The sequence below is a fragment of the Fukomys damarensis genome, unplaced genomic scaffold (assembly GCF_012274545.1).
Source record: "Fukomys damarensis isolate Sample0158 unplaced genomic scaffold, DMR_v1.0_HiC HiC_scaffold_24, whole genome shotgun sequence".
Lineage (NCBI taxonomy): Eukaryota > Metazoa > Chordata > Mammalia > Rodentia > Bathyergidae > Fukomys > Fukomys damarensis.
Genome location: NW_022900936.1, coordinates 6795348 through 6819395, shown reverse-complemented (window position 1 = coordinate 6819395; position 24048 = coordinate 6795348). Strand labels below are relative to the sequence as shown.

General features: G+C 47.7%; 1 protein-coding gene across 2 annotated transcripts in view; it reads right to left on the bottom strand.

Moving 5' to 3' along the window:
* The window catches only part of Hlcs (holocarboxylase synthetase), a 169628-nt gene that overhangs the window by 108332 nt on the left and 37248 nt on the right, over positions 1–24048 (bottom strand). For both annotated transcript variants that reach the window (XM_033755967.1, XM_033755968.1), the window contains exon 5: positions 15123–15394. In XM_033755967.1, the coding sequence (XP_033611858.1) occupies positions 15123–15394 (272 nt within the window). The remainder of the gene's footprint in view (positions 1–15122; positions 15395–24048) is intronic.

Genomic DNA, 24048 nt, shown 5'->3' with positions numbered 1-24048 from the left:
GGTGTCCTACTCCACCTTTGGCTCTGTCCTTAGTGGTTCCCTCAGGAGGTACAATGTACACCCTTCGCCTACACGTCCCCTCAGCGCTCACACCATACCATGCCACACTGAACGCAGCTGCCATCCCACGGGCCCACTCAGCACCGCTCACTGCCCACTGTGCTAGAGTCATGACGTGCATCACATCGACTGCTACACAGAATGTTATAAATTCTGCTCCACAGAGACACACACACTTATTCAAAGAACCCAGATCGGGGACGGGTCCCTTAAATGTACTCAGATGGTCTTCATCCTGAGGCTGCTCTCCTCCCGCTGGTGTGTGACCCCTACCCTTTGGAACCTGCTTTAGTACTGCTCTCCAGCAGACCCGCACCAGGACAGACTAGTGTATTTACCTGAAAATGTATTTTTCCTTCAACATTAAAACACATTGCGTTAGGTTTCATTATATAATTCTAGGTTAAATTTATTTTCTCTGGGTCCTTTTAAAATCACTCCATTTCCTTCTGACCTCTATGATTTCTGATGAGAAATTCCTGTATGTGAAATACTGATTTCCTCAGATTGCGTTTGGTGGCTTCCTTTTATCTTGAATCTGGCAGCTTGAATAGAAGGTATCTAGGTGTATTTTCATCATATTTATCCTGCTTCGGTTTGCTGATCTTTTTGAACCTGTAAATTTATGTCTTTTGCCGAACTGGGGAACATCTGGCCATTATTTCTTCAAATATTATTTTGTCTGTCCTCTCCTTGTGGAATTCCAATCGCACATATATTAGAGGTTCTGACAGCATCCCATAGGTCCCTGAGACTCTGTTTATTTTTTTAATATTTCTCTCTCTTTTTCAGGTTAGCAATTATTACTGTTCTACTTTCAAGCTGACAGAACTTGAGAGCATAAGAACCATATAATTATTCACTATCACTGACCTTTAAAGGGTTGGTTCCTGTGAACTAGACAGAAGTTAAAAGAAATATGCAGTTCCAACTTCCAAAAGAAATTGTACTAACTGGAGAGATTCTATCCAGTCGACACTTCGACAAAGAAAGGGACCACGTTTTTTGTTTTAAGTACAAGGGACTGAACCCAGGGCCTTCACGTTATGCTACATCCCCAGACCTTTTTAAAACTTTTACATTTCAAGGCAGGGTCTCGCTACGTCACTAAATTGCATAGGCTTGGCTCAAACGTAAGATGTTGCCTCAGCCTTCCAGAATACTATGATTACAGGTTTAATTAACAGGCCTCTATTACGGGTAGGACCTGCACTGGCACTTTCATGCCTACAGCTGCATCTACTGCAGACCACAGCCCATTAATACAGGTATCACTGGCCACGTTCAGAGACAGTGGACAGAGGCACTGATGGGGAACCTGTCCCAATAGCCAGCCCCAGAGCTGGGGCTCCCACTCAGGATGCCCACTGTAGCTCTTTCTACCACATCTCACTAACTTAATTTTGGAGGTAGGAGCGGGGATAGAACTCAGGACCTTGCACTTGCCAGATAGGCAGCGGAACCACCAAGCTAAATCTCCAGCCAAATTTAATGTTTAAAGAAAGATAAGAGCATTGCCAAGCATAAGACATGTCAGCTAACGTGAGTTTCTTTTGTAATGAGATCACAGATGCTCCTCAACTTACAGCAGGGTTTGGTCCTAATAAAACCCAATGGAAAACTGAAAACTCCTACACTGAACCATCTTAGGTTGGGGTCGTCTCACGTAGACGCTGGAGGTGTGAGGATGTCGCATATCAGAATCTAGCCAAGCCTCTGTCAGGGTGATGCAGAATGAGGGACTAAGAATTAAGGCTCAAGGACAGACAAATCTTCCAGTGCTGCTTCTACCACATACTATTTATGAGGCCCTACTCAGGTCAGTTAAACTCTCCAAACAGCAGCTTCCTCGTCTCTCAGAATGGGACCTACCACGGCGCCTGTCTCATGGGCTCTGGTAAAGACTGCACGGGGGAGATGCACACGATGCAGTTAGCGTGGCCCCTGCCATGCAGTAAACACTAAAGCAATGCTGCCATTATTATCTACAGACAAAAAGATGGGCCAGGGATTTAGCTCAGTGGTTCCGGACCCTGCCTTGCAAGCACAAGGACCAGAGTTCGATCCCTGGTCCCCCCCCCAAAAAAAAGGGATCATGTGAAATAATTATATAATAACAATGAAGCAACACAAAATATTAAAAACAACAATAATTAGTAACACTGTCCTGTTCAACTTCTATCAATGCCTACTTTTGTTTTTTGAACTAACAATTTTCTTCTAGAAAAGAAAGATTTGTGTGCTTATGTGTTTGGTCCTGATGACCAAACCCAGGGCCTTCACAATGAGTCACGTTCCCAACCCTTTATGCCTTGAGACAGGGTCTCAGTAAGTCATTAAATTGTCCAGGCTTGGCTCAAACTCACAATCCTCCTGCCTCAGCCTCTAAGAGTGCTGCGATTACAGGTATGCACCACCACACCCATCTTAGGAAAGAAAAATTATAATAGAACTGCTAAAGAATTATAGAGAACTCGTGGTTCAAAGAGAAGATGCTTATTATTTGTAATAGAAAATTACTGGCAATGACAGGAATATACTGACAGAGAACTGTTTAAAGAAACTATGGCCAGACTCTCTGTACACAATAAAACACTGTCTTCAGCACACCACCTGACTGCCTGGGGGAAATGCTTATTTCATGTACAATACAAGGCCAATCTGCAGTTGTGTAGGAGGAAAAAAGACCAGCAAGAAACATACCAGAAGATTAACATGATTCTTTATGGGTGGCAGGGTTACAGATCAGTCTGATAGCTTATTATATATTGCTATATTTCCAAGTTCTCTATAATTTATAAGGACTCTTTTATAATGGAAAAATATTTCCCCCAAAAAATGTGGCATATATAAAAGTTTCTGGTTCTTCAAACCTAAAGCTTTGACCTCCAACACAAGAGAGGGGAAGAAAGGTTTAATACTGGAGAAGTTTAGAGAAAAAAACAACATAAGCAGAAGGGAAGCCATAGTAACTCCCTCCAACATAGCATAAACCAATGAACAAATATCTCAACTATCATCTGGAAACACATCGAATTTTTTTCTACTTGAATTCATGGTCAGTTTCCATCTACCCTGGGAGACAGAGTTCCTATAAGGTGGCTGGTTGGGGCTGACTCATGGGATAGCACAAGCTCAACACCAATCTGTTGAATGAACAAACAGTAAGAAGTGGCTCGGAGCTGGGTGTCAGACCTGTCCCTATCCTGGTGACCGGCCTGTCTGATGTCACGAAGGAGGAGCATTGTGGTAGACCAGACCGTGTCTGACTCAAGGTTAGGAGATGCCGCCCCACCCCCACCTTCATTCCTAGTGATGACACTGCAGGGGGAAGCTCACCTCTTTCCAGGTATGGGCAGTGCATTCTGTTTAAAATTAGAGAAGATGCCAGATGCCATGGGTTACTTTCAAAAGATAGGATGAGTACTGAAAATAAGTGAAAAGGATTAAAAACAACTGGAAGCTGGGCATGGTGCTTCATGCCTGTAATCCCTGCTACTTGGGAGGCTGAGGCGGGAATATTGTAAATTGGTAGTCAGCCTTGGGCAACTAAGCAAGACCTTGTCTCAAAATTTAAAAAGTTTAAAAATGGATGGGGATGTAGCACAATGCAAGGATCTGGGTTCAGTCCCAGTATCAGGGGGGAAAAAAAAAACAGGAATGCACAGCTCATCTACGTCCTCAGTCCAAACGTCACCAAACTGTCCCAAGCACATGCGTGCCCCATGCTGACTGCTGAATTCTGTTCTCGATATACCCACAAGCCAGGATGGCTTACCAGAAACTTCAGTCTGACCTTACCAAGACTGCTCTATTTCTGCCCAAATCCCCATTCCAAAGGGGCATCTCCCACAGCTGGCCAGTCCTCACCCACGGTGCCACCGCCTGCGGAGGCCCTGGCTGGGAAGCCAGTCCAGCTTCTCGGACGTCGCCTGACTCCATCGGAGGCACCACCACCTCTCCCACCCAGCCTGGACATTCACCCCAGCACCGCCACCCACAGGAGCAGCCACTTAGCTCCGTGGGACATGAAATGCAGTCAGACCTCCCTCCGCTCAGGAGGAAGTGACACAACTCACCATCACCACTGGTGCAGGAACTAGGAACTCAGAGGACGTGGAGGGTCCCGGGACACCCTGCCTGGGAAGCAGAGCCCATCCCATCTGGATTGGATGCCACTCGGGGCAGAAAGGACTTCCTTGCTGCCTGAAGCCTTTTGGAACAGGGCAGGGTACAAAAAGAAGGCCAGTTGTTATAATAAAAGGACAGTCTCTGTCAGCAGGGCCCCAGTGTCCCAGAAGCAGGGCTTTGAGGAAGCTCCCAGCCCATCAGGGATGAGGGCCCTGGACATACTTCACTTAAGAAGTAGTTTTATTATTTCAAAAAAAAAAAAATAAACCACAGACCTAATACAATCCTGCATCCATCTTACAGACAAGGAAAGAGGCTCCAGGATCTCAAAATGACACAGGAGAAAGGGACAGGCTGTGGTCTCCTGGTGGTTTACGCTGCCACCCTGCCATGTAGTTTCATGCTACAGTAAGCACTGCACATACGTACTGTCCAGCTCTACACTGAAAGCCACAGTAGCGTCCAGGAGGCCTCGTGGCCATCCCTCCCTCTCCTCCAGACTCTTCCCTCCCCACATCCTGAGAAAATCCCTCTGCCGGCAATGACTTCATCACCCCCCTTCTCACTAATTTGAATACTCTTATGGGAGCGCCAAGTGAAAACTGAAAATGATGAATGACTCCTTGTGCAATGCAGAAAAAATGTGGTGTGCGGGATCTCCAAGGACGGATGCCCTTCATGCAGAAACCCAACCTCCTCTCCAGAACACAAGGCAGAAACAAAGGGATTCAGAGCCCGGGCTCACTAGCCAAGTGGCCCCATGTCAAAGATTGCATGGGGCAGTGGGAGCAAATCAGCTCGCGCCTCCGAGGCAGACAAGGGCTTGACTTGAAAGAAAAATAGAAGTCCTAAATAAATCACAAAGCAAAGTCAGGGGAGAGGTGGGACTGGGGAGAAGACGGCTTAGTAAGAAGCAGAAAAAGACCTGCTTGATTACTCGACAGGTTTTGCAGGGGCTTTTTATACATTTCAGAGTTTTACATACAACACACTGTAACCCACGCTCAGCCTCTGTCTCCACACCATATGTGTACAGGCGAGGGGTGACGAGGACCGACCAGAGCACTAAATTCCATGAATTAGCGGCTAACGTTAAGCAACACGCCAACTTTTGAAGATGTGTTCTTGCAGTGTCAGCTCCTCGAACGTCTCTCCCAGTCCTTATTTTTGCAGTGTGCAGGAAGGGGCTATCAGCCACCTCCACGTGGCTCCCATCTTAGCTGGGAGGCGGAGAGGAGACTAACCCAAAGCTTGCTGCCCTCAGGTCAAGAACAGGGCTTTACTGCTGCCCCACTCCCCACCCTGGCCTTCCCAGCACGAGCAGGCATTGCTGGGTTTGCCTGATGGAAGAAAAGAAGGTGTGGCTGCACCCTAGGTCAGTAGCCGACAAAGCCCCAAGGCTCCTGCTGCCTTGGCACCCAGCCGCCGTGTCCGAAGAAGCCAGACCACCAGCAAGCTCCCTTGGTGCACCAGGCCAGGTACGCTGCACGACGACCCTGCGTAGACTCAGTGAAAGACTCCTGGCCACCCACAGGCTTGCCTCCCTTGACTCCAATAAGCACCCTGGCCTCTTCTCTAAGATAAACCTGAACTACGGGAAAGAAAGTTTCTCCTGTGGTCTGGTTGGCTGCCTTTTCCAACCCAAATCTCACTTTAGTAATTTTTGTGTTCTTTTATTGCCTGGCTAAGTATAACAGTGGCATTTGACAAAATGAGTAGCAAATACAGTATAACAAGCAACTGACTCTACAGAGATGTTTAAAGGGCTCCAAGAGAAAGCAGCTGCGTTGGGCCTGGGATGTAGCTCAGTGGTTCCACTGCCAGCCTTGCAAGCACAAGGTCCGAAGTTCGATCCCAGGTGAGAAAGAGAGAGAGAAAGAAACCAGCCATGTGGAGCACATGCATTTCTGAGAGGCACAGGTTTGGGGTCACAGGCCAACGTGGGTAACTCTGGGGCAAACCTATCAGGCCCCAGATGGGACTCCCCAACAGCTGAAGTTTGGTTTCTGCAGCTGACTGTGAGTTACATGAGACAATGATAGTGTTACGATTTAAGCAAAGAGAGAGTTTAATGAAAAACAGAACTTGCCCACACATTTCAAGGGAAACACAAGCATAAACAACTGATTGTTTTATTATCTTACAAAAAAAAACAGTGAACTAAAAGAACACATTTTTGGCAAAACAGTAACCAGTGATAAATGATAATGTTTCTAGTATGATGAGGAAAATCCCATGATCTTCAACAGAAACCCCACCCTGAGAAGAGGCTGTCACAATCCCAACTACACACAATGCCAATTTGTTTCATGGTCATTCGCAGATTCACAGTTGAATATCAAAAAGAAAAAAGAGCTGGCCATACCAGTGCACACCTGTCATCCCAGCCCTGGGAGGCTGAGGCAGAAGGACTGCAAGCTGGAGCCCGGCCTGGGCAATTTAGCAACTTAGCAAGACTGTCTCAAAAAAATTAAATTAAAAATGGCTGGAGATATAACTCATCGGGAAGGGCCTAAATTCAATCCCCAATTCCACACATGCACACGCACACACACACACACGCACACACACGGATAAACAAAACTGCATAGACTAGGTTTAAATAAGAATGAAAGTCCCACGAAGATAAACCACACACCAAGAGCCTTGCAGACGGATTTCAATGTATTCCCATCCTAGCCGTGTGGGTCCTCGGGCAGCACAACATCTCATGCTTTCCCCACTGGCTTCCAAGCCCAGCACAGGGCTCCGCATACAACTGAGCTCAAGAGAAATTATACAGATGGGTGACTGAACTTTAAAAATAAAAAATATATATATATTATCTCCAAGTATGTGACACAGATGAGGAAGGAGGTATGAAAGGTGGCCAGCTTGCCCAAGGTTACTGGCCTAGGCCCTGGTAGAACTTGGATTTCATCTGGGCAGCAGTACCACATTCCCAGATCCAAGTCCTGAGGGCAAGGCCAGGCAATCCATCCTGGGGATGCCAAGCGGGTGTGCCAGAGCAGGAAGCAGAGCCTGCGCGTGCATCTCCCAGTGCACACCCCTTATCTGCTTTTACCACAAAAGTCCCTGTTCCCTGCCACCATTAAGGGTTTCCAAAGACTGAACCGTGGACTGCAGAGAGCTGTAACTGTGCTCTGAGCACACAGTCCTGTGGGCTGGCCACTCACCTCACCCTGAGGCTAGCAGAGTCCTGAACTAGTGGCTATGTTCTCTTGCACCCTTCTGGACAGAACATTCTGGAACCAGCATTTCTGACTGGCCTGTAATAGTGGCCAGCTGTAATGGACAGAATGTGAGTCCCCTTCCCATTCACATGTGAAAGTGTGAAATCCTCACCTGCACCGAGATGGGCTGAGGAGGCCATCGAGTAGCGGGGGTGCAGCCCGTGTGGTGGGATCAGTGCCCCTACTGAGGGACTCTCGGGTGCTCCTACCCTCTTTCCAGCACTTGAGCACTTGACAAGAGTCAGCAGTCTGCATGCCGGAAGCAGGCCGCACCAGAACCCACCCCTGTGGGCAGCCTGACCTCAAATGCCATCCTCTGGCAATATGAGCGTGGATTCCAGTAGTTACCAGCCACCCTGCGGATGGCACCCTGCCACAGCAATGCCAACCTAGAGATCAGCATCGTGAAAGGAACTGATTATTCGGTTCTAACAGAAATGTCACCTAGGCAGAACACACTACACCCACGGTAAAATGGTATCACGGTAAGTTCATCCTACTTTAAAAAATCAGTTACAAATGTAAAAAGCCAGAACATTCAGTATTAAAGTAGAGGCAAAGAAATAATGCGTCTTCAGGAGCTTGGCATGTGAAAGGTTAACTCATTCAGGTGTTGAATTGGAACAAGAAAATAAACCTCATGGAGCACTGGCCAGACGCACCCTTCAGTCATGGCTGCTGCCAGAGTCAAAGGCTGGAATTACATTGTAACCTTTAATTTGGAAGTAAACATTAAAACAAACCAAAGACTCTCCAATCATTTTCACTTTCAAAGTCCAAAATTGGCCCATAAAAAAAACCCAAGCTAATTACTCCAAAGCAATCAACTTCTTAAAAACCCTTTATTTCACAATTGCACTAATATCCCATTAATTTGGGGCACTTACCAACATGTTTATTCTTTGCTCATTACCTGTGTGCACATTAATAGTACACCAATAACACAATCCCGGCATTAATATGTAAAACATCAACAAAAGCCATCTGGAAAGCTAATGAATAATCAAGGGATTTCAAATTAAACTACAGAATTTTCCCTTAGAATCTCTAGGACAACACTGTCAAGTCCAATCTATTCACTTTGCCTCCAGAATCAATTTTTCAAACTTTATGACAGCACTAATCGCTTCCACCTGTGTCTCAGGCCTGACTCTTGACTGGCATGCTACCAGCCAGGGTGGAAATGTAGACAAAGACCCCTATTAGGATCCGGCTGTTTCTCTACTGTGAGGTCACTCAGCCATTAAATTAGTTCCAGCCCAATTTCTGTCCTCTCAGGCCCAGACTCCAGGAGAGGGGCACAGAGTAGAGCAAGTTCACCAAGCAGAAACCTAGGAGGAGAAAAGGGAGGTGTTTTGGGCTAGGTCCGGTACCGGGTTCGAGAGCTGGGCTTGGCCCCAAAGTCTGAAATCCAAATAGACTTTCCCAGAGGACAGCAGCACTCTCCCAACTTGATACGCCCATAACAAATGTTAGGAAAGTCGACTGTGTCCCTTTCGATGTCTCTTCAACTGACATGAGGCTGGGCCTCAGAACCTCACTGCCGGCCGGCATGAGACAGCAGCTCTGGGAGGGAACGGGAGCAGCAGGAGCAGCTGATGGCGCCCGGGGAAAGCCCCCACTGTTCAATGCCCGGACCTCACAGCCCAGGGCAACCAGGCAGACTGGGGACCTTGCCAAGGCCACAGAGCCGGCTGGAGCTGACGTCATGGTTCCAGCCTTCTCCCCTCCAGACTGAGCTTGCGGCACCAGCAACCATACTTCCACACACAAGAAGCACCAAGAAGACTCAGGGCCCCTGCCTCGCGCTGTATCACGTCTAGCCAACTCGGGGTGCACACCTTTAGGAACTATACCATGCACAGGATGTGCTCTGAGGACGTACCACCAGACCCAGACGGGACCTTATCCACTGTCTGTTCTCACAGTGCCTGGCTTATGCTAGAAGCACCGAAGGCAAACTTGGGCCCCAAAAGTCAAGGAACTTAAACAATGATGCTGAAATAACATTATGTAATGAAGAAACCTACGTTATTCTTTGTAAACAAAAAACAGCCAGGCCTTGGCCACCAGACGAGTGTGTAAAGGAAATCGGTACAAACACTGTCTTGGAAGTCATTTCAGTATCTGACAGAGACTTGGCATAAGTCAATCAAAAGAAAGATTATAATTCCAAAGAGTATTCCAACAATAACAATGACTCAGTTACCCACACTCTTGCGCCCCATGGTCCAGGCTCTCACAGTCCCCACGGCACAGTGCCCATCATCACTTGTCTCCTCCCACACACTGGGGAGAGCGGAGCTCGCGGCCAAGACCCTGCCAGGACCCTGCTGATGGCTGCGGCTGCAGGACGTGACCACCGAGTGTGGCCGAGTTCACCGGCCCAAGCCGCTGGGACCAGCAGACCCACTGCACTCACTGGACACAGGGAAACCCACCAGGAAAGGGTGCAGAAAGAATATCAAAGGGCTCTCAAGTCAGACAAAGCCAGCACCAGAGCTTCACGTCCAGAAGACACTACTCTGATGACGAGTGGGAAAGCACTTTGTGGCCAGGAGATACACCAGAGAAAGTGGCAGGCCAGCAGATAAAGGACAGAAGGGACCTCTTCTCCCCAAGGAAATGGAGGGCACGGCCAAGTCAGACCACTGGGGGAGTAGCCCCCACCGACCTGGTTTTTACTTTCAGAGGAGGAAACCGCAAACCCTTCCACTGTCTTGACTCAGTTACCAGCAAACAACTGCCCGATTTCTCTCTGCTGCTCCCCTTCCTGCATCACCTATGTGGCTTCCAAGTCCATGGTGGGGACAGAGGATAAGGAGCCTGTGACACATGGCTTCAAGACCTGCCTGCTGGTCCTACTCAGGCTCCAAATGAAAGCTTTCAACATCAGTCCCGGCACCACAGTGAATGAGCTAGATGTGTAGTCATAGGAAAATTGTGGTGTTCGCCAAAATATTTGTCAGATGAGAAACTTTCAAATCTTCCTTGATTTACAGCAACTTGAGAAAAGTGCCTCTGATGACCTGGGGTGACCAGTGAATCAAAACAAGCACGACATGTCAAAGAATTATCTTCACTTTTAACTGAATCACACAGGCCCTGGGGCTAGGATAGTGCACTCACTGCTTTAGTGGTCCCCAGCTGTTTTTCTTAAGAGTCTGAAAAACTAAAAGTCCCTGCCCGTGACAGAGACCCTACATTGTCTCTGGTGCCCACTCTCACTTTGCTGTAGTAACAGAAGCTTGGTTTTTGAGCTGGACTAGTGGATGCCATATATAAAGGCCACTTTTACTGCCTAGCCCTTTTCTGTACACAAATCAAGTGGCCAGGTCACGGTCAAGGCTATGAACAAAGAGGTCATGGCAACCTCTGGGATGGGCACAGCTGAGATCTACGCTGAGATCATCTCTGCCCGGGTTACCGCGTCCTAAGGCTGCAGAATGACTCAACAGAGTCCTTGCACCACGGCCAGCAACTATCCCCCTATACACACCTCGGCCTCCCTCAGCCACAGGAGAGAGAAATATGCTTCATGTTGAGGCCACTTTTATTCGGGGATGTCTACTTCCTACAGCTGAACCTAACCCTAACTGACAGGGCCCTAGTCCTTGACACAGGTACCTCAACGGGCTGTACTAAGTCTGAAAGTTCTGTGTGCCACGAGAAACAAGGCCTCAGTGAAGGCTGATGTGAAGGGGCAAGCAGAACGAGCACGAGTCCCACAAGGTGACCAATGGCCACTGTCACACAGCAGACGAGCATCTGATGGAGCACAGGCCTTGCGTAACACAGGAGGCATCTGTTAAAAGCTACATAACTGCAAGAAATGTTCAGCTCTCTTGGTAAAGCTGGATGAGACAAATGTCCAGCTAGAGCTGTCCCATCTGAAAAAGGTGAGAAGAAGACCAATCTGGTAAGTTCTCTGTCTGCTACTGGCGGTCTAGGTTGGAACTGCTAGGGCTGTCCTGCAGCCCCAGCAGGAGACAGATGTGTCACCAGAGAGCCCAAAGCCTGTGCCAGGCTGATGTCCAGTGCCTGGCTCCACCAGTGCCTGGATCCTTCAGCCCAAGGGAGCCACTGGTACACAGGCCATAAAAAGAACAATGAGTTTAGGCTTGAAATCTATTATACATAGCACCTTTGATTGTTTCTCACTTGGAACCAATCAGAGGCCAACTGACTAAAGGCCTAGTAAAGTTCTGGAAGAGATTTCTCCATAGAAGCTATAGGCTGGCCTAGAGAATGCTGTGACTCTTCTGTCCTCAGAACATTCCCAGACCCAAACTCTCCCAGAAAGAGTGTCAGATGCCCCAGTTTCTCCAGCATCCATCTCAGATCAGCACAGGGAAGACCCTCCCTGAGGGCTCAGCCATAACCCCACAGACACAGGACAAGAGGTTCTCCTGGGATGTAGAGCCTGGGCTGCAAGATGGTACCAGGGAACATCCTGATTCCCAGTGCAGGAACCCAGCGGCCAATGGTCTCTATTTCTACTGTGGCTGAGTGGTACTTAGGTGTGCTGGGGCACAGAGCTCAGCTGGATCTTTTGGCCAGAAATGAACCCAGGGTTTTGCACATGCTGGGCAAGTGTTCTACTGAGCTCATCTGTTTAACAGATTGCCACACCCAGCCCTTAGAGAGACAGCTGTACATCTCCAGATGTGGAAAACATGTCATGATGAGGTGGTAAGAGTTTTCTATGGAGGGACAGGAAGGCACGCATGCGTAATTGGAAGTGCAGCGGAAACTTCCGACAGTCCTCACTGCGTACTTCTTCCTTGGAACAGAACTCCCAGTACATGACCCAAGGTAGAGAAACGGTTTCCAGAGGGAAAAAGTTTAAGAATCTTGTAATAAAGAGTATGTCTAACTTAACTTTACTTTTCTTTCAGCGCATTAGGAAGGAGCTGCTGAACTGCACAGAGGCGATACATATGAAGATAAGCGAGCATGGAGTGAACCCAGCCCACAGCCGCGGACCCATCAGAGTGGTACGTGGAGTGAAGTGCCGTCCATCACTGTGAACATTCAGAAACAGGAACCATTCCCCATGCAGCAAATCCCGGAACAAGCAGCCTATGAGCCCCAGAAGACCATGCGGAGGTTAGCACGCACGGGCAAAGCACGGAGCAGCAGTGTCTGGAGGAGAAAGCTCTGGAGCACGGAGCCACACACACACAAACACACACACACACACACACACACAAGTGTTTCGCAGGCTGCCTCGTGTGGGAGCACAAAGGGGTTGGGGGAGGAAATCGTTGTGCTGCTGTTCCTGACACGTATAGCCCGGGTGTCCATTTATCTCGCAAGCCCATTGTGGGCAATTCCAGGGCCTTTTAACACCAAGGGGACCTCTTCAAATACCTCCCCCTCCACAACCACGGCCCCAGCGACTTCTCGTCAGGCTCCCGACTCCGTGGCCTCCATGGCCTTCCATGAGGACAATTACAGTCCAAGCTGCAGCCGCCCCTTCCCTTCGTACCCGCCCTGCCGCCGGCTCAGGGGCAACAGCTAATAATCGTGGCCAGCTCAGCCAGCACTCCGCAGGGACCAAACAAGAAGAGAAAGGAGGTTGGAATGCCCTGGGGAAGGTGAAAAGTTTTTTCTCTTCTGTAAAGATAAAAACTCTTAATCCTATGGAAGGTTCTGCCACCAGGGTGGACAAGCTGGCGCCACGGCTTCAGGATCTGTCACGCGCTTTCACACAGCCAAGCTGCTCGGGGCATAACTTTTGTTTTTAAGCTTAATATGAAGAAAGAACTTACTGAATTGAAGAGTACTAAAGCAGTGTATTTACACAGGAGGTGTGTGTGTGTGTGTGTGTGTGTGTGTGTGTGTGGTCACAACAAAGCACAGTCTGGACAGCAGGATAAAACTCAACCGCCTGTTCGAACAGGAGCCCTAGCAGGGAGCTCGTGCCCTCTCGGCAATGCACTGCCCGCCCCAAATCAGGCACACTTCGTCTCCCAAAACCTTTCGGTAAATGCCCTGTGTGCCCTTCACATGGAACACGGCCTTGTCCTGAGTAAAACAGGATCATCAGCCGGACTTGGGGCGCAGCCTAGAACCCTGCACCCAAGGAGCTGAGGCAGGAGGAATGTCATGAGTTCGAGGCCAGCATGGCCACACAGGGTGCTGAAGACCAGGCTAAACGACACAGCGAGAACCTGTCTCAAAAAAACACCCCAGATTATTACAGGGTATACTACAAGCAAGTCGTGATCCTTCCACCTATGAGAACAGGCTTCTCCCTCTAGGAAATAAATGCCTAAGGCAACACAAATTAACTCCATAAGCAAAAGCTGGTAATTAATCCAGTGCCCTCCTCCCCCTGCCCCTGCCTCTGCAACTCTCCTAGACCCCACACACTAATGCTGCTGTTCTACTGACCCCAGGCGTGAGCATCAAGAACATGTTAAAATTATCTACCCACTTTTGGGTGTGGGTGGGTGGGTGTGTGTGTTTGTTGATTGAGACAGGATCTCACTATGTAGCCCAGGCTGGCCTCAAGCTCACAGCAAATCTCCTGCCTCAGCCTTCCAAATGCTGGAATTACAGGCGTGCGCTACCATGCCTAGACTGCTATCTACCATTTTAGATCAGCGTATTACATTCCAGAAATGAAGAACAAAGGCAAAAGAATTTTCACACATGTATTATATATCGGGCTAATCACACAGATTCTCACAGTTAAAAACACCTACAAACTATGAATCCAGTTATTTTTGAGGAATCTTACATGCCTTAAATTTTAGTCCTACTTTGAAAGAAGACATTTGCCTAATTTTCTCCTTATATAACTCTAATTTTAAAACTAAAATGTATTTATTGACACTAACAAACTGGGGAACTTATAGTTACAGAACAGAATAAAAAAGAAGGGAAACTTACAGTAAAAGTAAATGCCGGGGATTTAGCTCAGTGATTCTGCCACTTGCTTCACAAGCATAAGGTCCCAAGTTCAATAGCCAGTACCAAAAAAAAATTTTTTTTCAAATATCCAAACAGGATTACAGAGTGCTTGAAAACATGTACTTGGTGTAAACATACCAGAACAATTTTTAAAATACAAAGTTCCAGTGTATTTCACTTTAACCCAGTCTCTCAACTTTGCCATTCTAGTGCCTCTGCAAAACACCCTAAATTAACACTTAACACCAATTTCAACAGCACAAAAGGAAAGCAGTAACCTGAGTGATACTGCCACCTGTTAAACAGTTTTTCATAATGTTCTCCAAGGACACTCGGAAAGGCCCAAGTGAAGGGCGAGGGAGGGAAGGGAGACAGGTGCAAATCAGAGATCTGCTGAGCATGGTGGCGCAGCCTGTAATCCCAGCACTGGGAAGGCTGAGGCAGGAGGTTCATCAGAAGATCAGAGGCAGCCCGGGCAACACGGTGAGTTCAAGGCCAGCCTGAGACTCTCTCTCAAAACAAATTGCAAAAAAAAAAACAAACAAAAAACACCTCCACAGAGATCTGTTTCTCTTCCCATAACATACAGGTCTCTGATCGGGGAACTTCCTTGACTCTTCCTACACTGTAGCTGCTGGAGGACAGGAGGGTGTGCACCTTGCTAGCAGGTTTGCTGAAATGTGTCGTGTTCCTCTCCACTCCCGCCTGTCAGCAGTTACCCAGCTCAATCTACACGCTGATTCCTCCGAGCAGGCACACAAGCCACGCCGGACTCACCCGTCCAGAAGGCTCATGGTCGTGGTGGTCACTTCAGCAAACAAGATGACTTTCCCGAGGTGCTTGGTCTCCAGATTCTGTCGATAGAGCTCTAGGTTAAAATGCTCTGAGGAGAAGGCCTCTGTGTTGGTGACCACGGGTATGGAAGACGGGGTGATTTCCATTTCCGACGTGTACGATGAAACAAACCTCAGGGACAGCTTGCTGGATTTTATTATTCCTTCCGCATCCACATGTCTCCCAAGCCACTGCGTAAGTAGATCCTGGATTTCCTGTGTCAAAAAGAAAAAAAGAAAGAAATGAAAAGACTGTAATTTAACATTTCTTTAGATGATTGTAGCTTTTCCTTAAAATACCATTTGGGTAATATAAGTACTTCCTACTTCATGACCAGTAAAAGCTGACTGACATACTCTGTACATCTGAACTATTTTACCAGATGGTAATAAATATACTGAGTGCTATGGTCTGAATGCTTCTCTCCAGAATTCATACGCTACAGATTTAACCCCAAAATCGTATGTTAATGTATTTGGAGCTGGGAGCTTTGGGAGGTGACAAGGTCATGCAGGCTCTGCCCTCATGAGTGGATTAGTCCATTAATGGATTACTGGGTTACTGAGAGTGCAGGTTCGGTGTCACAGAGTGGGCCTGTTGTAAAAGCCAGGCGGCTGTTTCCCAGGAGCCCCTGCGCTGTCTCTTGCCAGCATTCCAATCAGCAGAAGCCTGCCACCGGATGTGGGCCCTCCATTTTGGACTTCCCAGCCAGCCTTCAGAACTACAAAAAAGTAGTTTCTTTTCTTATAAATTACCTAGTCCCAAGTATTCAGGTACAGCAACAGAAAATGGACTAGGACACTACATCCACTATAAAAATAAACTTCAGAAATCAGGATCCAAAGAAATAAGGACAGCTTGGTAGCACACTTCCTCTCCAAATTATGTCTCCAAAGTCCCTGCCAGCTCCAGAGTTCACAATAACTCTACAGTTGTCTGTACATCTTACAAAATACTTGTATCTTTATAGTTTAGCCTCCCAAGGAAATTCATCATCCTATCTGTGAAATGAACAAACAAAGCCCCAAGTGGAAAAAGTCACAGAACACAAAGCACTGAGGTCCTAGAGCACCTGATCCATGCCTCTGGAGGACCATCGCTTCCTCTCCTGGTCACCAACATGGCAGAAATGAATTTCTACAAGGAGAAAATAATGGTGAACCCAAAGCTGCTTTCCATTTGCCCCAAATCTGAATCCATGAATGGCAAGGCAGAACCTAGAACAGACACCACCTGACCCAGGCAGGGCTCTCTTCTACCCCTAAAGCACATGGGTCCTGCCCCAGATCCCGGAGGCCCCCAGAGCCCTCTATCTGGGATGGCTTATCTGAACTTGGGGGTTCAAGGGAGTCATCATCCTGGAAGGACTGCACAACAGATGCAGGATCCGAGAGCATCCTGTAAAAATGCCAGATCCTTCAAAAGAAAAACTCATTCCTGAACACTGGCCCCCAAGTTTCCATGCTACAGAGAAGCCGCTTCAAAGACGAACTTTAATTCAACCCAATCAGCCTTTACAACTCACTTCCAGGTTGCAGAAAACAGACTAAATGATTTCAGAAGAAAGAAATGTGACATATTACAGGTGCCTGGGGAATCTTCAACAGCCAGTGTCCCGGGAGAGGGCATGGTGTGAGAAGAGGGGGCATCTAGATTAGGCGGGCCTTGAACCCCAACACATACAATGAGTGGTTCCTTGCTGGATTCTGCTTTGCATGAAATAGCTGGAAAAGACATTTTAGACAGCCAGGAAATCTGAATAGGAACAGTATGCATGAAATAATGAATTACTGTCAGTTTTAATAGGTGTGACAGGGTACTGTGATGATACAGGAAAATGTGGACAACTGGGGACAGCAGGACAAGGAGAACTCTCTTAGCTGCTTTCTTCCTTTCTCCTTAAGCAAGGAGGTTTATTTTGGCTCACAGTTTGTAATGGTTTCGGTGCAGTCTAGGCTGGCTCCAAGGTAGGGTGGCATGGCATCGGGGCCTGGCCAAGAAGAACTAGCTCAGTGGCAGGAAGCAGAGAGAGATCAGGGAGGACAGGGGAGAGAGGGGGACCTTCCAGGCCTGCCCCTGTGACCCGGCCCTCTGATCAGGCTCCACCCCCAACACTACAAGGGGCTCTAAACTCACAAGCCGGCTAATCCACTGGTGAACATCACACCCCATGGTTCGGTCACCTCCCCAAAGCCCCTCTTAGGAGCACATGAGGCACATCCAGATTTAAACCAGAACCACAACTTTCCTCATATTTCAGGCCTGACAACCAGCATTTCAGGATATCAAAACATAAACTTTCCCAGGACATAGGCCCACTTTGTGCTCGGTCGCTCTTCATAACCAAGGGCATGGCTGCCAGGGTGACACAGGACCTGCCCCGTCCCCTACCATGAAAACTATCCCCTCCAAGCTCCAGTGTGAACCCTTTCCTGACTGTCCTACAGTCCCTCACGGTGTCCGCATCAATACATCTCCTTCTGCACTTTTCTGTCCTTGGTAAATTCTTTTCACCACTCCCATCATGGGCCTCCCACAGCCATCAAGCTCAGCAGAAAGTTTTAGAAATGTGAATACCATGATATCTGTAATTTACCTCCAAAGCCGATGAAGTAAACAGATTACAGGTTAATAATTATTAAGTACAGATGACAGGTACTTCAGGTATTTGTTATGCCATTCTCTATTCTTCGCAGCATTTGGAAATGGGCATAATTAAGAGTTTAAAAAACTAAAATAAACATAAGCTACTATAAAAATAATAAACTCAACTAAAACATATTAGCAACTTACTCATTGGCTATCCATTCCATAAACATGGCTGGATGGCTGCTACCCGGCAGGCCTTCCTGTCCCCGAGGATGGGGCACTGAACAAAGTCCAGGTCCCTGTCCTCAGTGAGCTGACCCTTTGGTGTGAGTGGTGTAATGGAAAAATTAACACGCAGGATGGCAGGCAGTGAGCAGTGAGTGCTAAGGGAAGCAATCAAGCAGAGAAGAGAGAGGTGCAAGAGGCACGCCAGAGGGGCCACACAGATAGGCCTTGCCGAGCAGGTGACGGTTACAGAAAGATGGGAATCATGGCGACTTGCATACCGGCCAGCTCGGTGTGTAGGAAGACGCTTGCTTATGTTCCCATAACCCAGCAGACACGGTAAAAGGCTGGAATCCCAGCTCGCTCAGAGGGAAGAGCTGTGAGACTCGCCAAGGGACTGCATTCAGATATTATGAGAAAGGGGCTCATAATGAGCCCACAGTTTGAGGCCCAGCCACCCGGAAGCACAGAGTGCAGGCGAGTGGCAGCTCTGGACAACAGTGAGCACTGTCCAGCTCTGGGCTCACTGAGAGCGATGCACACCAGAATCTGATGCACAGTTCAAGGAGAGGTCCCACACTGTGGGTTAAATTCGGGGACCATCAGACTATACGTAATCATGCAGGGCCAGGAGAGAGGACAGGTGAGTACGGAGAGAGGGAGAGGAAGTGAGCAGGGTGCAGAGGGCTGGATCAATGTCCTCGGGATCTGGGCACAAGGACCATGGGGAGGGGGGTGAAATGACTGCAAGTCCAAAATCAAGGTGCCCTCGGGGCCACACCCCTCAAAAGCTTGCTGTGGCCTGAATGGTCCCCAGGGCTCTCTGCTGGGCTGTGATCCTCCATGCAGCCTCTAGGAGCTGCCAGCTCTGAGGACCCAGGCACTGTGAACAGGTAAGTGTCACTTTCACGGGTGGGGAAGTCACAACAGATTCTGTAAGGATCCCTTACAGAAAGAGGAGTCTGACGCTTTCTGTCTGTCTGTCTGCCTTTGTCTCCCCGCTCTCCCCTTCTGCAACTGAGCTGCAGCGAGGAGGCCCCTGGCGGATGACAGCCCCCACACACACCATCTTGGACTTCCCAGCTCTGGGAGCTGGAGGCCAATAAATTCCTGCTCCCTGCAAAGCATGCGGTCCCAAGATAGCAGCACAGGATGGGCTCAGATGAGGTCCGGGAGCATCTGTCTGCACCCTGACCTAGCTTGGATGATGCCCTCCTGGGCTTGTGCACATCGCGCCATCTCTCTGCCATCACCCCGTGAGCCATGGCGTTCTCCTCTCTGTGAGTCCTGACTGTGCCTCTTCCTCGAAGGACGCCAATCAGACTGGATTAGGGGCCCGCTCTGATGACCTCGGCTTAACTTAATGACATCTGCAAAGACCCAACTTCCAGATGAAGTCACGCTCAGAGATGCTGGGGTCAGGACTTCAGTGGGTCTTTCTGAGGGACACAAGTGACAACAGCAGTCAGTGCTTGGGTGTGGGGGAAGGAGACTGCAGAGGAGACGGAGAAGGCAGGAAAACCAGGCTGCATGTGACGCAGCATGGAGGTGTGAACTGTGGGAGGCCTGTGGGGCCAGACTCAAAGGCTGTAAAGAGAAGGCCGTGAAGCAGCCGGGTGGAGGCCGCAGGGAGGCGGAGCCTGTCTGGGCTCTGACGAAAGCAGCTTCTGTTGCATGACGGAGGCCACAGTCTCCCAGGCATGATGGGAAGACAGAAACAGCACAGCCCAAGGACAACACTCGGGTAGTTTCCTCTAATGGGAAAGAGGGCAATGTGGTGCAGATTAGAGGGAAAAACAGGACCAAAATACCTTTGGGTGGGTTTGAGTGGGAGAAATGGCGCTCTCTTTTGTTGTTGTTGTTTTTTGAGACAGGGTCTCACTATGTAGCTGATACTGACCTGGAACTCACTGTGCAGCCCAGGCTGGTCTCGAACTCACAGTGATCCTCCTGCCTCAGCCTCCCAAGTGCTAGGATTACAGGCATGCGCCACCACGCCATGACACATTTTTTTAAATGTCAATGTGAATGGTCCCACAGACTCAGGTGAAGTTAAACACAGCAGAAATGCCAGTGCCAGAGGGCAAAGGGCTCACCACAGGCAGGCACAGGGCTCACTCCTCCAGTGGGGACAGCCAGCCAGCCTTTCAGCCCCTAGGTTCCAGCCCTTCCTGTGCCATGCCGGCTGCACAGACACAGAGGCCAGCCCTGGTCACGACAATGGCTGCTCATACCCTGCACAGAAGTTGCAGAAAGGCAGGAATCCCAGGGCTGGTACCTGGTACCTACGATGGCTTTTGTTTCCTCAAAAAGTAGGAAGCAAGACAATCAGCTGGGAGAGAAAAGGAGGACGTAGGGCTGGAGATGTGAGCAGGGAGGAACACTGCCTGGGGAGGAGGAGAAAGTGTGCGAGCCATGGAAGCACTCGGGCCCACGGGAGGCTAGCAATTCCGAATGCAGATGAGGTCGGCACCAAGTGTGTTTCTGACCAGCCTCGCTCAACCATGCAGCCACGAGGGCCGTGCACAGAGCAGAAGCTGAGGGTGGGCAGAAAGCAGCAACAGACACACTGCCTAGCTCTAACTGAGGCCCTGCTGGAGACAGAAAGATAAACCTGGAGCATACAACCTTCAGAAGGAAGCAAGAGGACGCCAAGGACCACGCAGGATGGACCAGGTGGGAGGAGTATGGGCGGCCGACCCTCAATCACAGAAGCACTGCTAGGAGAAGGCAAGCCCAGCTGAACCACCGGAAGCCACCACCTGCTCCCGTGATGGCACTAACTGTCCCCTTTGCACTACACAACACCAAGGCCAGTTCACAGGGAGCATTCCCTGCCTGAGCCTATTTCTGCTACGGGAGAAAGAAGGGTGAGCGTGTAACACAAAAATATGACGGCAGATCTGGCCATTTGGTAAAAATCAGATCTGCGTCTAAAACTCTAGCTACTACCCTTAAGGGACAAACGCTCTGATCTGAATTTCCAACACTTTCCCTGGACAGACAGATGTCACCAAGACTCCACACAGGTTATAAAGACACACAAAAGTGAAAAGGCTCAAACACAAAAACAGAGGTGAAACTATCAACTAACTCCAGGTCCCACAAGCTCAGAGGGCGCTGAAGGAATTCATCAGTGTGGGTAATGTGCATCCCCCACTCAAAGTCAATAAAAGCCAGGGTGAAACTGCACAGAAACTACCACCAGGAAGGACCTGTAGAAGAGCAGCCAAGTGAGGGCCTCCCCTAAGCCGAATCATCCAGACTGGTCATCTGTACACCACTTATCAGAAATATGCAGGGGAACCCTGCAAAAAACAACAGCATGGTGGAAAGAGGTGAAAGGACAGACAGGCACACATAATGGCCACACAGGGTGACAAATGCCAAGAAAATGCAATCCAGCCCCTCTCCCTGGCAGTGTGGCTCAGAGAGACTTGCCATCCACTCTTATTTACATGCACCTTGGGAGCCAGGTTCTCAAAGAAACTTCCTTATTGTTATGTCCACTAATTACTAAAGCAATATTCCCAATCCTGTTTTTTTTAAAGCAAAACTTAGAAGTGTACAAATTATAATTCATGAAAACAAAGAGCACAGATTCTTTTCTTACACCCCTTTCACACAGTCTCTCAGAAGGATTTACTCAGAACAAAGGACAGCTAAGAGATATCAAAGGAAGCCAGCAACCTCTTAAGAAATACAAATGCATATCGCCTCTAATTCTCCTAAATATGTGCAGTCACTGCAGCCAAAGGCGATTTTAAGCAGGGAAAACAGGACACATAGGAAGCTTTGAGACTCCACCCAAGTCTCCCTCATTGTCACCTGGTGACAAGCAGTCTCAAAATGATCACCTGTCTGATGTCATCTTTCTGGAGTGTCCTCTCCAGCACACTAAAATGACAACAACTGAGAGCTGCAGAGATAGCAGCCAATAGCACACACAGGGTGTGAGGGCTGGAGTGTCCCCCAGTGTCACATGTTGGAAGCTTAATCCTCAGCGCAACAGCGCGGGAAGGTGGGACCTTTAATCAGAGATCCGGCCACAAGAGCTCTGGCCTTGTGAGTAGATTAATTTGCTCATCTCAGCAAGCAGCTAGTTAGTGCTCAGACACTGAGTTACATTCCCAGCCTGGTACTCTTTTACAGCAACACAAAATTAACTACAAGATGGGGGAAAAGAAGCAGTTTAAGATTGCCAGCTGGATTTTACTGGTAACTACTAAGGCAGTGCGGAAATGCTACTGAAGACAAATGTTTTGTATCATATATGTCAAGGCAAAAGGGTTGACATATAGTAGTATTACTCACCCCAGGGCCCAAATCCACCTAATTCTTTGACTTCAACCACCAGAGCACAGCTGAAAAGTCACTTGAGAAAAGATGACCCCTCGCTGCCTAGGTTGTAAGATTCTCTCTTATAAACTCCTATTTTATAGCAGTTATCACAATTATAATTACCAAATTTGTGTAACCACTTAATCCATGTCCCACTGCTTGGTAGAATATTGTCTTGGTTACTTTTCTCATTGCTGAAACAAAAATACCCAACATCCAAAGTTAAAGGAGGAAAGGTTTTTTCAGCTCTCAGTCTGTAGAGGTTTCAGTCGGTCGTCAGCTGGTTCCAAGGCAAGGCAACATCGCAAAGGCCCACGGCATGGCAAGCAGAAGGCAGTGAGCAACAGCAGCAGGCCCTGCTTTTCCCTCTTTTCCCATCCAAGATAGCAGCCTCTTGGGTGACACCACCCACACCAAAGGTGGGCCTTCCCATTATCCACTCCCAGAGCTACACTAAGCCAATTAGTGGACTAATGCACACCCTAGAGCAGTGATGGCAAGCCTTTTGGACATGAGTGCCCAAACTGCAACCCAAAACCCACTCATTTATCATAAAGTACTAACACTGTAATTAAACCTGAATACTGTTTTAGTTTAGAAAAAAACAACTCATATATTAATATCTTTTGTCTTAAAAGAACAACAAATAACACGTGTCCCATAGGTTCTCCACAACTGCCCTAGATCCAGCCAGCTCCAAAAATCCCCAGCTATGAGTGCATGAGGCTCTAGGAAGATAGCTAGATACAAGCCATAACAAATATAAACTCCATAAAGACAGCATATGGATGTTTCTGTCTTGCTCCTATGACAGCTAGCCTCAGTTTTGGCAAAACAGTGCATACTTACAAAGCATTCATGGTAGACATGTACAAAAGTAACAGATAGGTATACCTGAGATAATACCAAAAAAAAAAGCAAAACAAAATAATAAGGCAATGATAAGGTATGGTCTTGTTATGAATATAAAGCATCAAAAAGAAAAGTAAAACTGTTGATGACAAATCAGTCACAGCTACTCCTACTGAAAACAAAGCAATTATCAGATTCAACTTCAGTGAGTTTTACAAAATCCTATGAATTAATGTGATTTTTCTAATAGTTGAAACAACCTCAGAAATGTAATATTTATCTTTGACTAAGATTTCAGTTTAATTAAGTACAATTCAGGTAAAATCAATGCCTGAATGCATTTCACATAAATGCCGCCCTTTCACATGAGTCATACAGTAGGAAACACTAGTTGTTCTCAAAAAACTAGTTGTTCATACCTTTGTTTCTTAGTGGAACATACTACATACAACACAATAATCCCGAAGAATTGGGAGGAAAAACACTAGAACTAGAATTTAGTGAGGCTACAGCACATAAGGTCAATTATACAAACAATTAAAAAGAATAGTAGCTATGAATATTTGGACACCAAATTTTTTAAATACCATGGTTTATCATTGACATCAACATATCTGAAACATCTAGGGATAAATTAAACAAAGTATGTGTCACACTTATACACTAAGAACTATCCAATACTCTTAAACTAAAAATTAAAGAACCCATAAATAACCAAAAATATATACCATGTTCATGGACCAAAAGACTTACTACCATAAAGATGCCAATTCTTCAAGATGATTTATGAGTTCAATGTAATCCCAATCGAATTCTCAGCAGGCCTTGTTTTAAGAAAACAACAACCTGATTCTGAAATCTG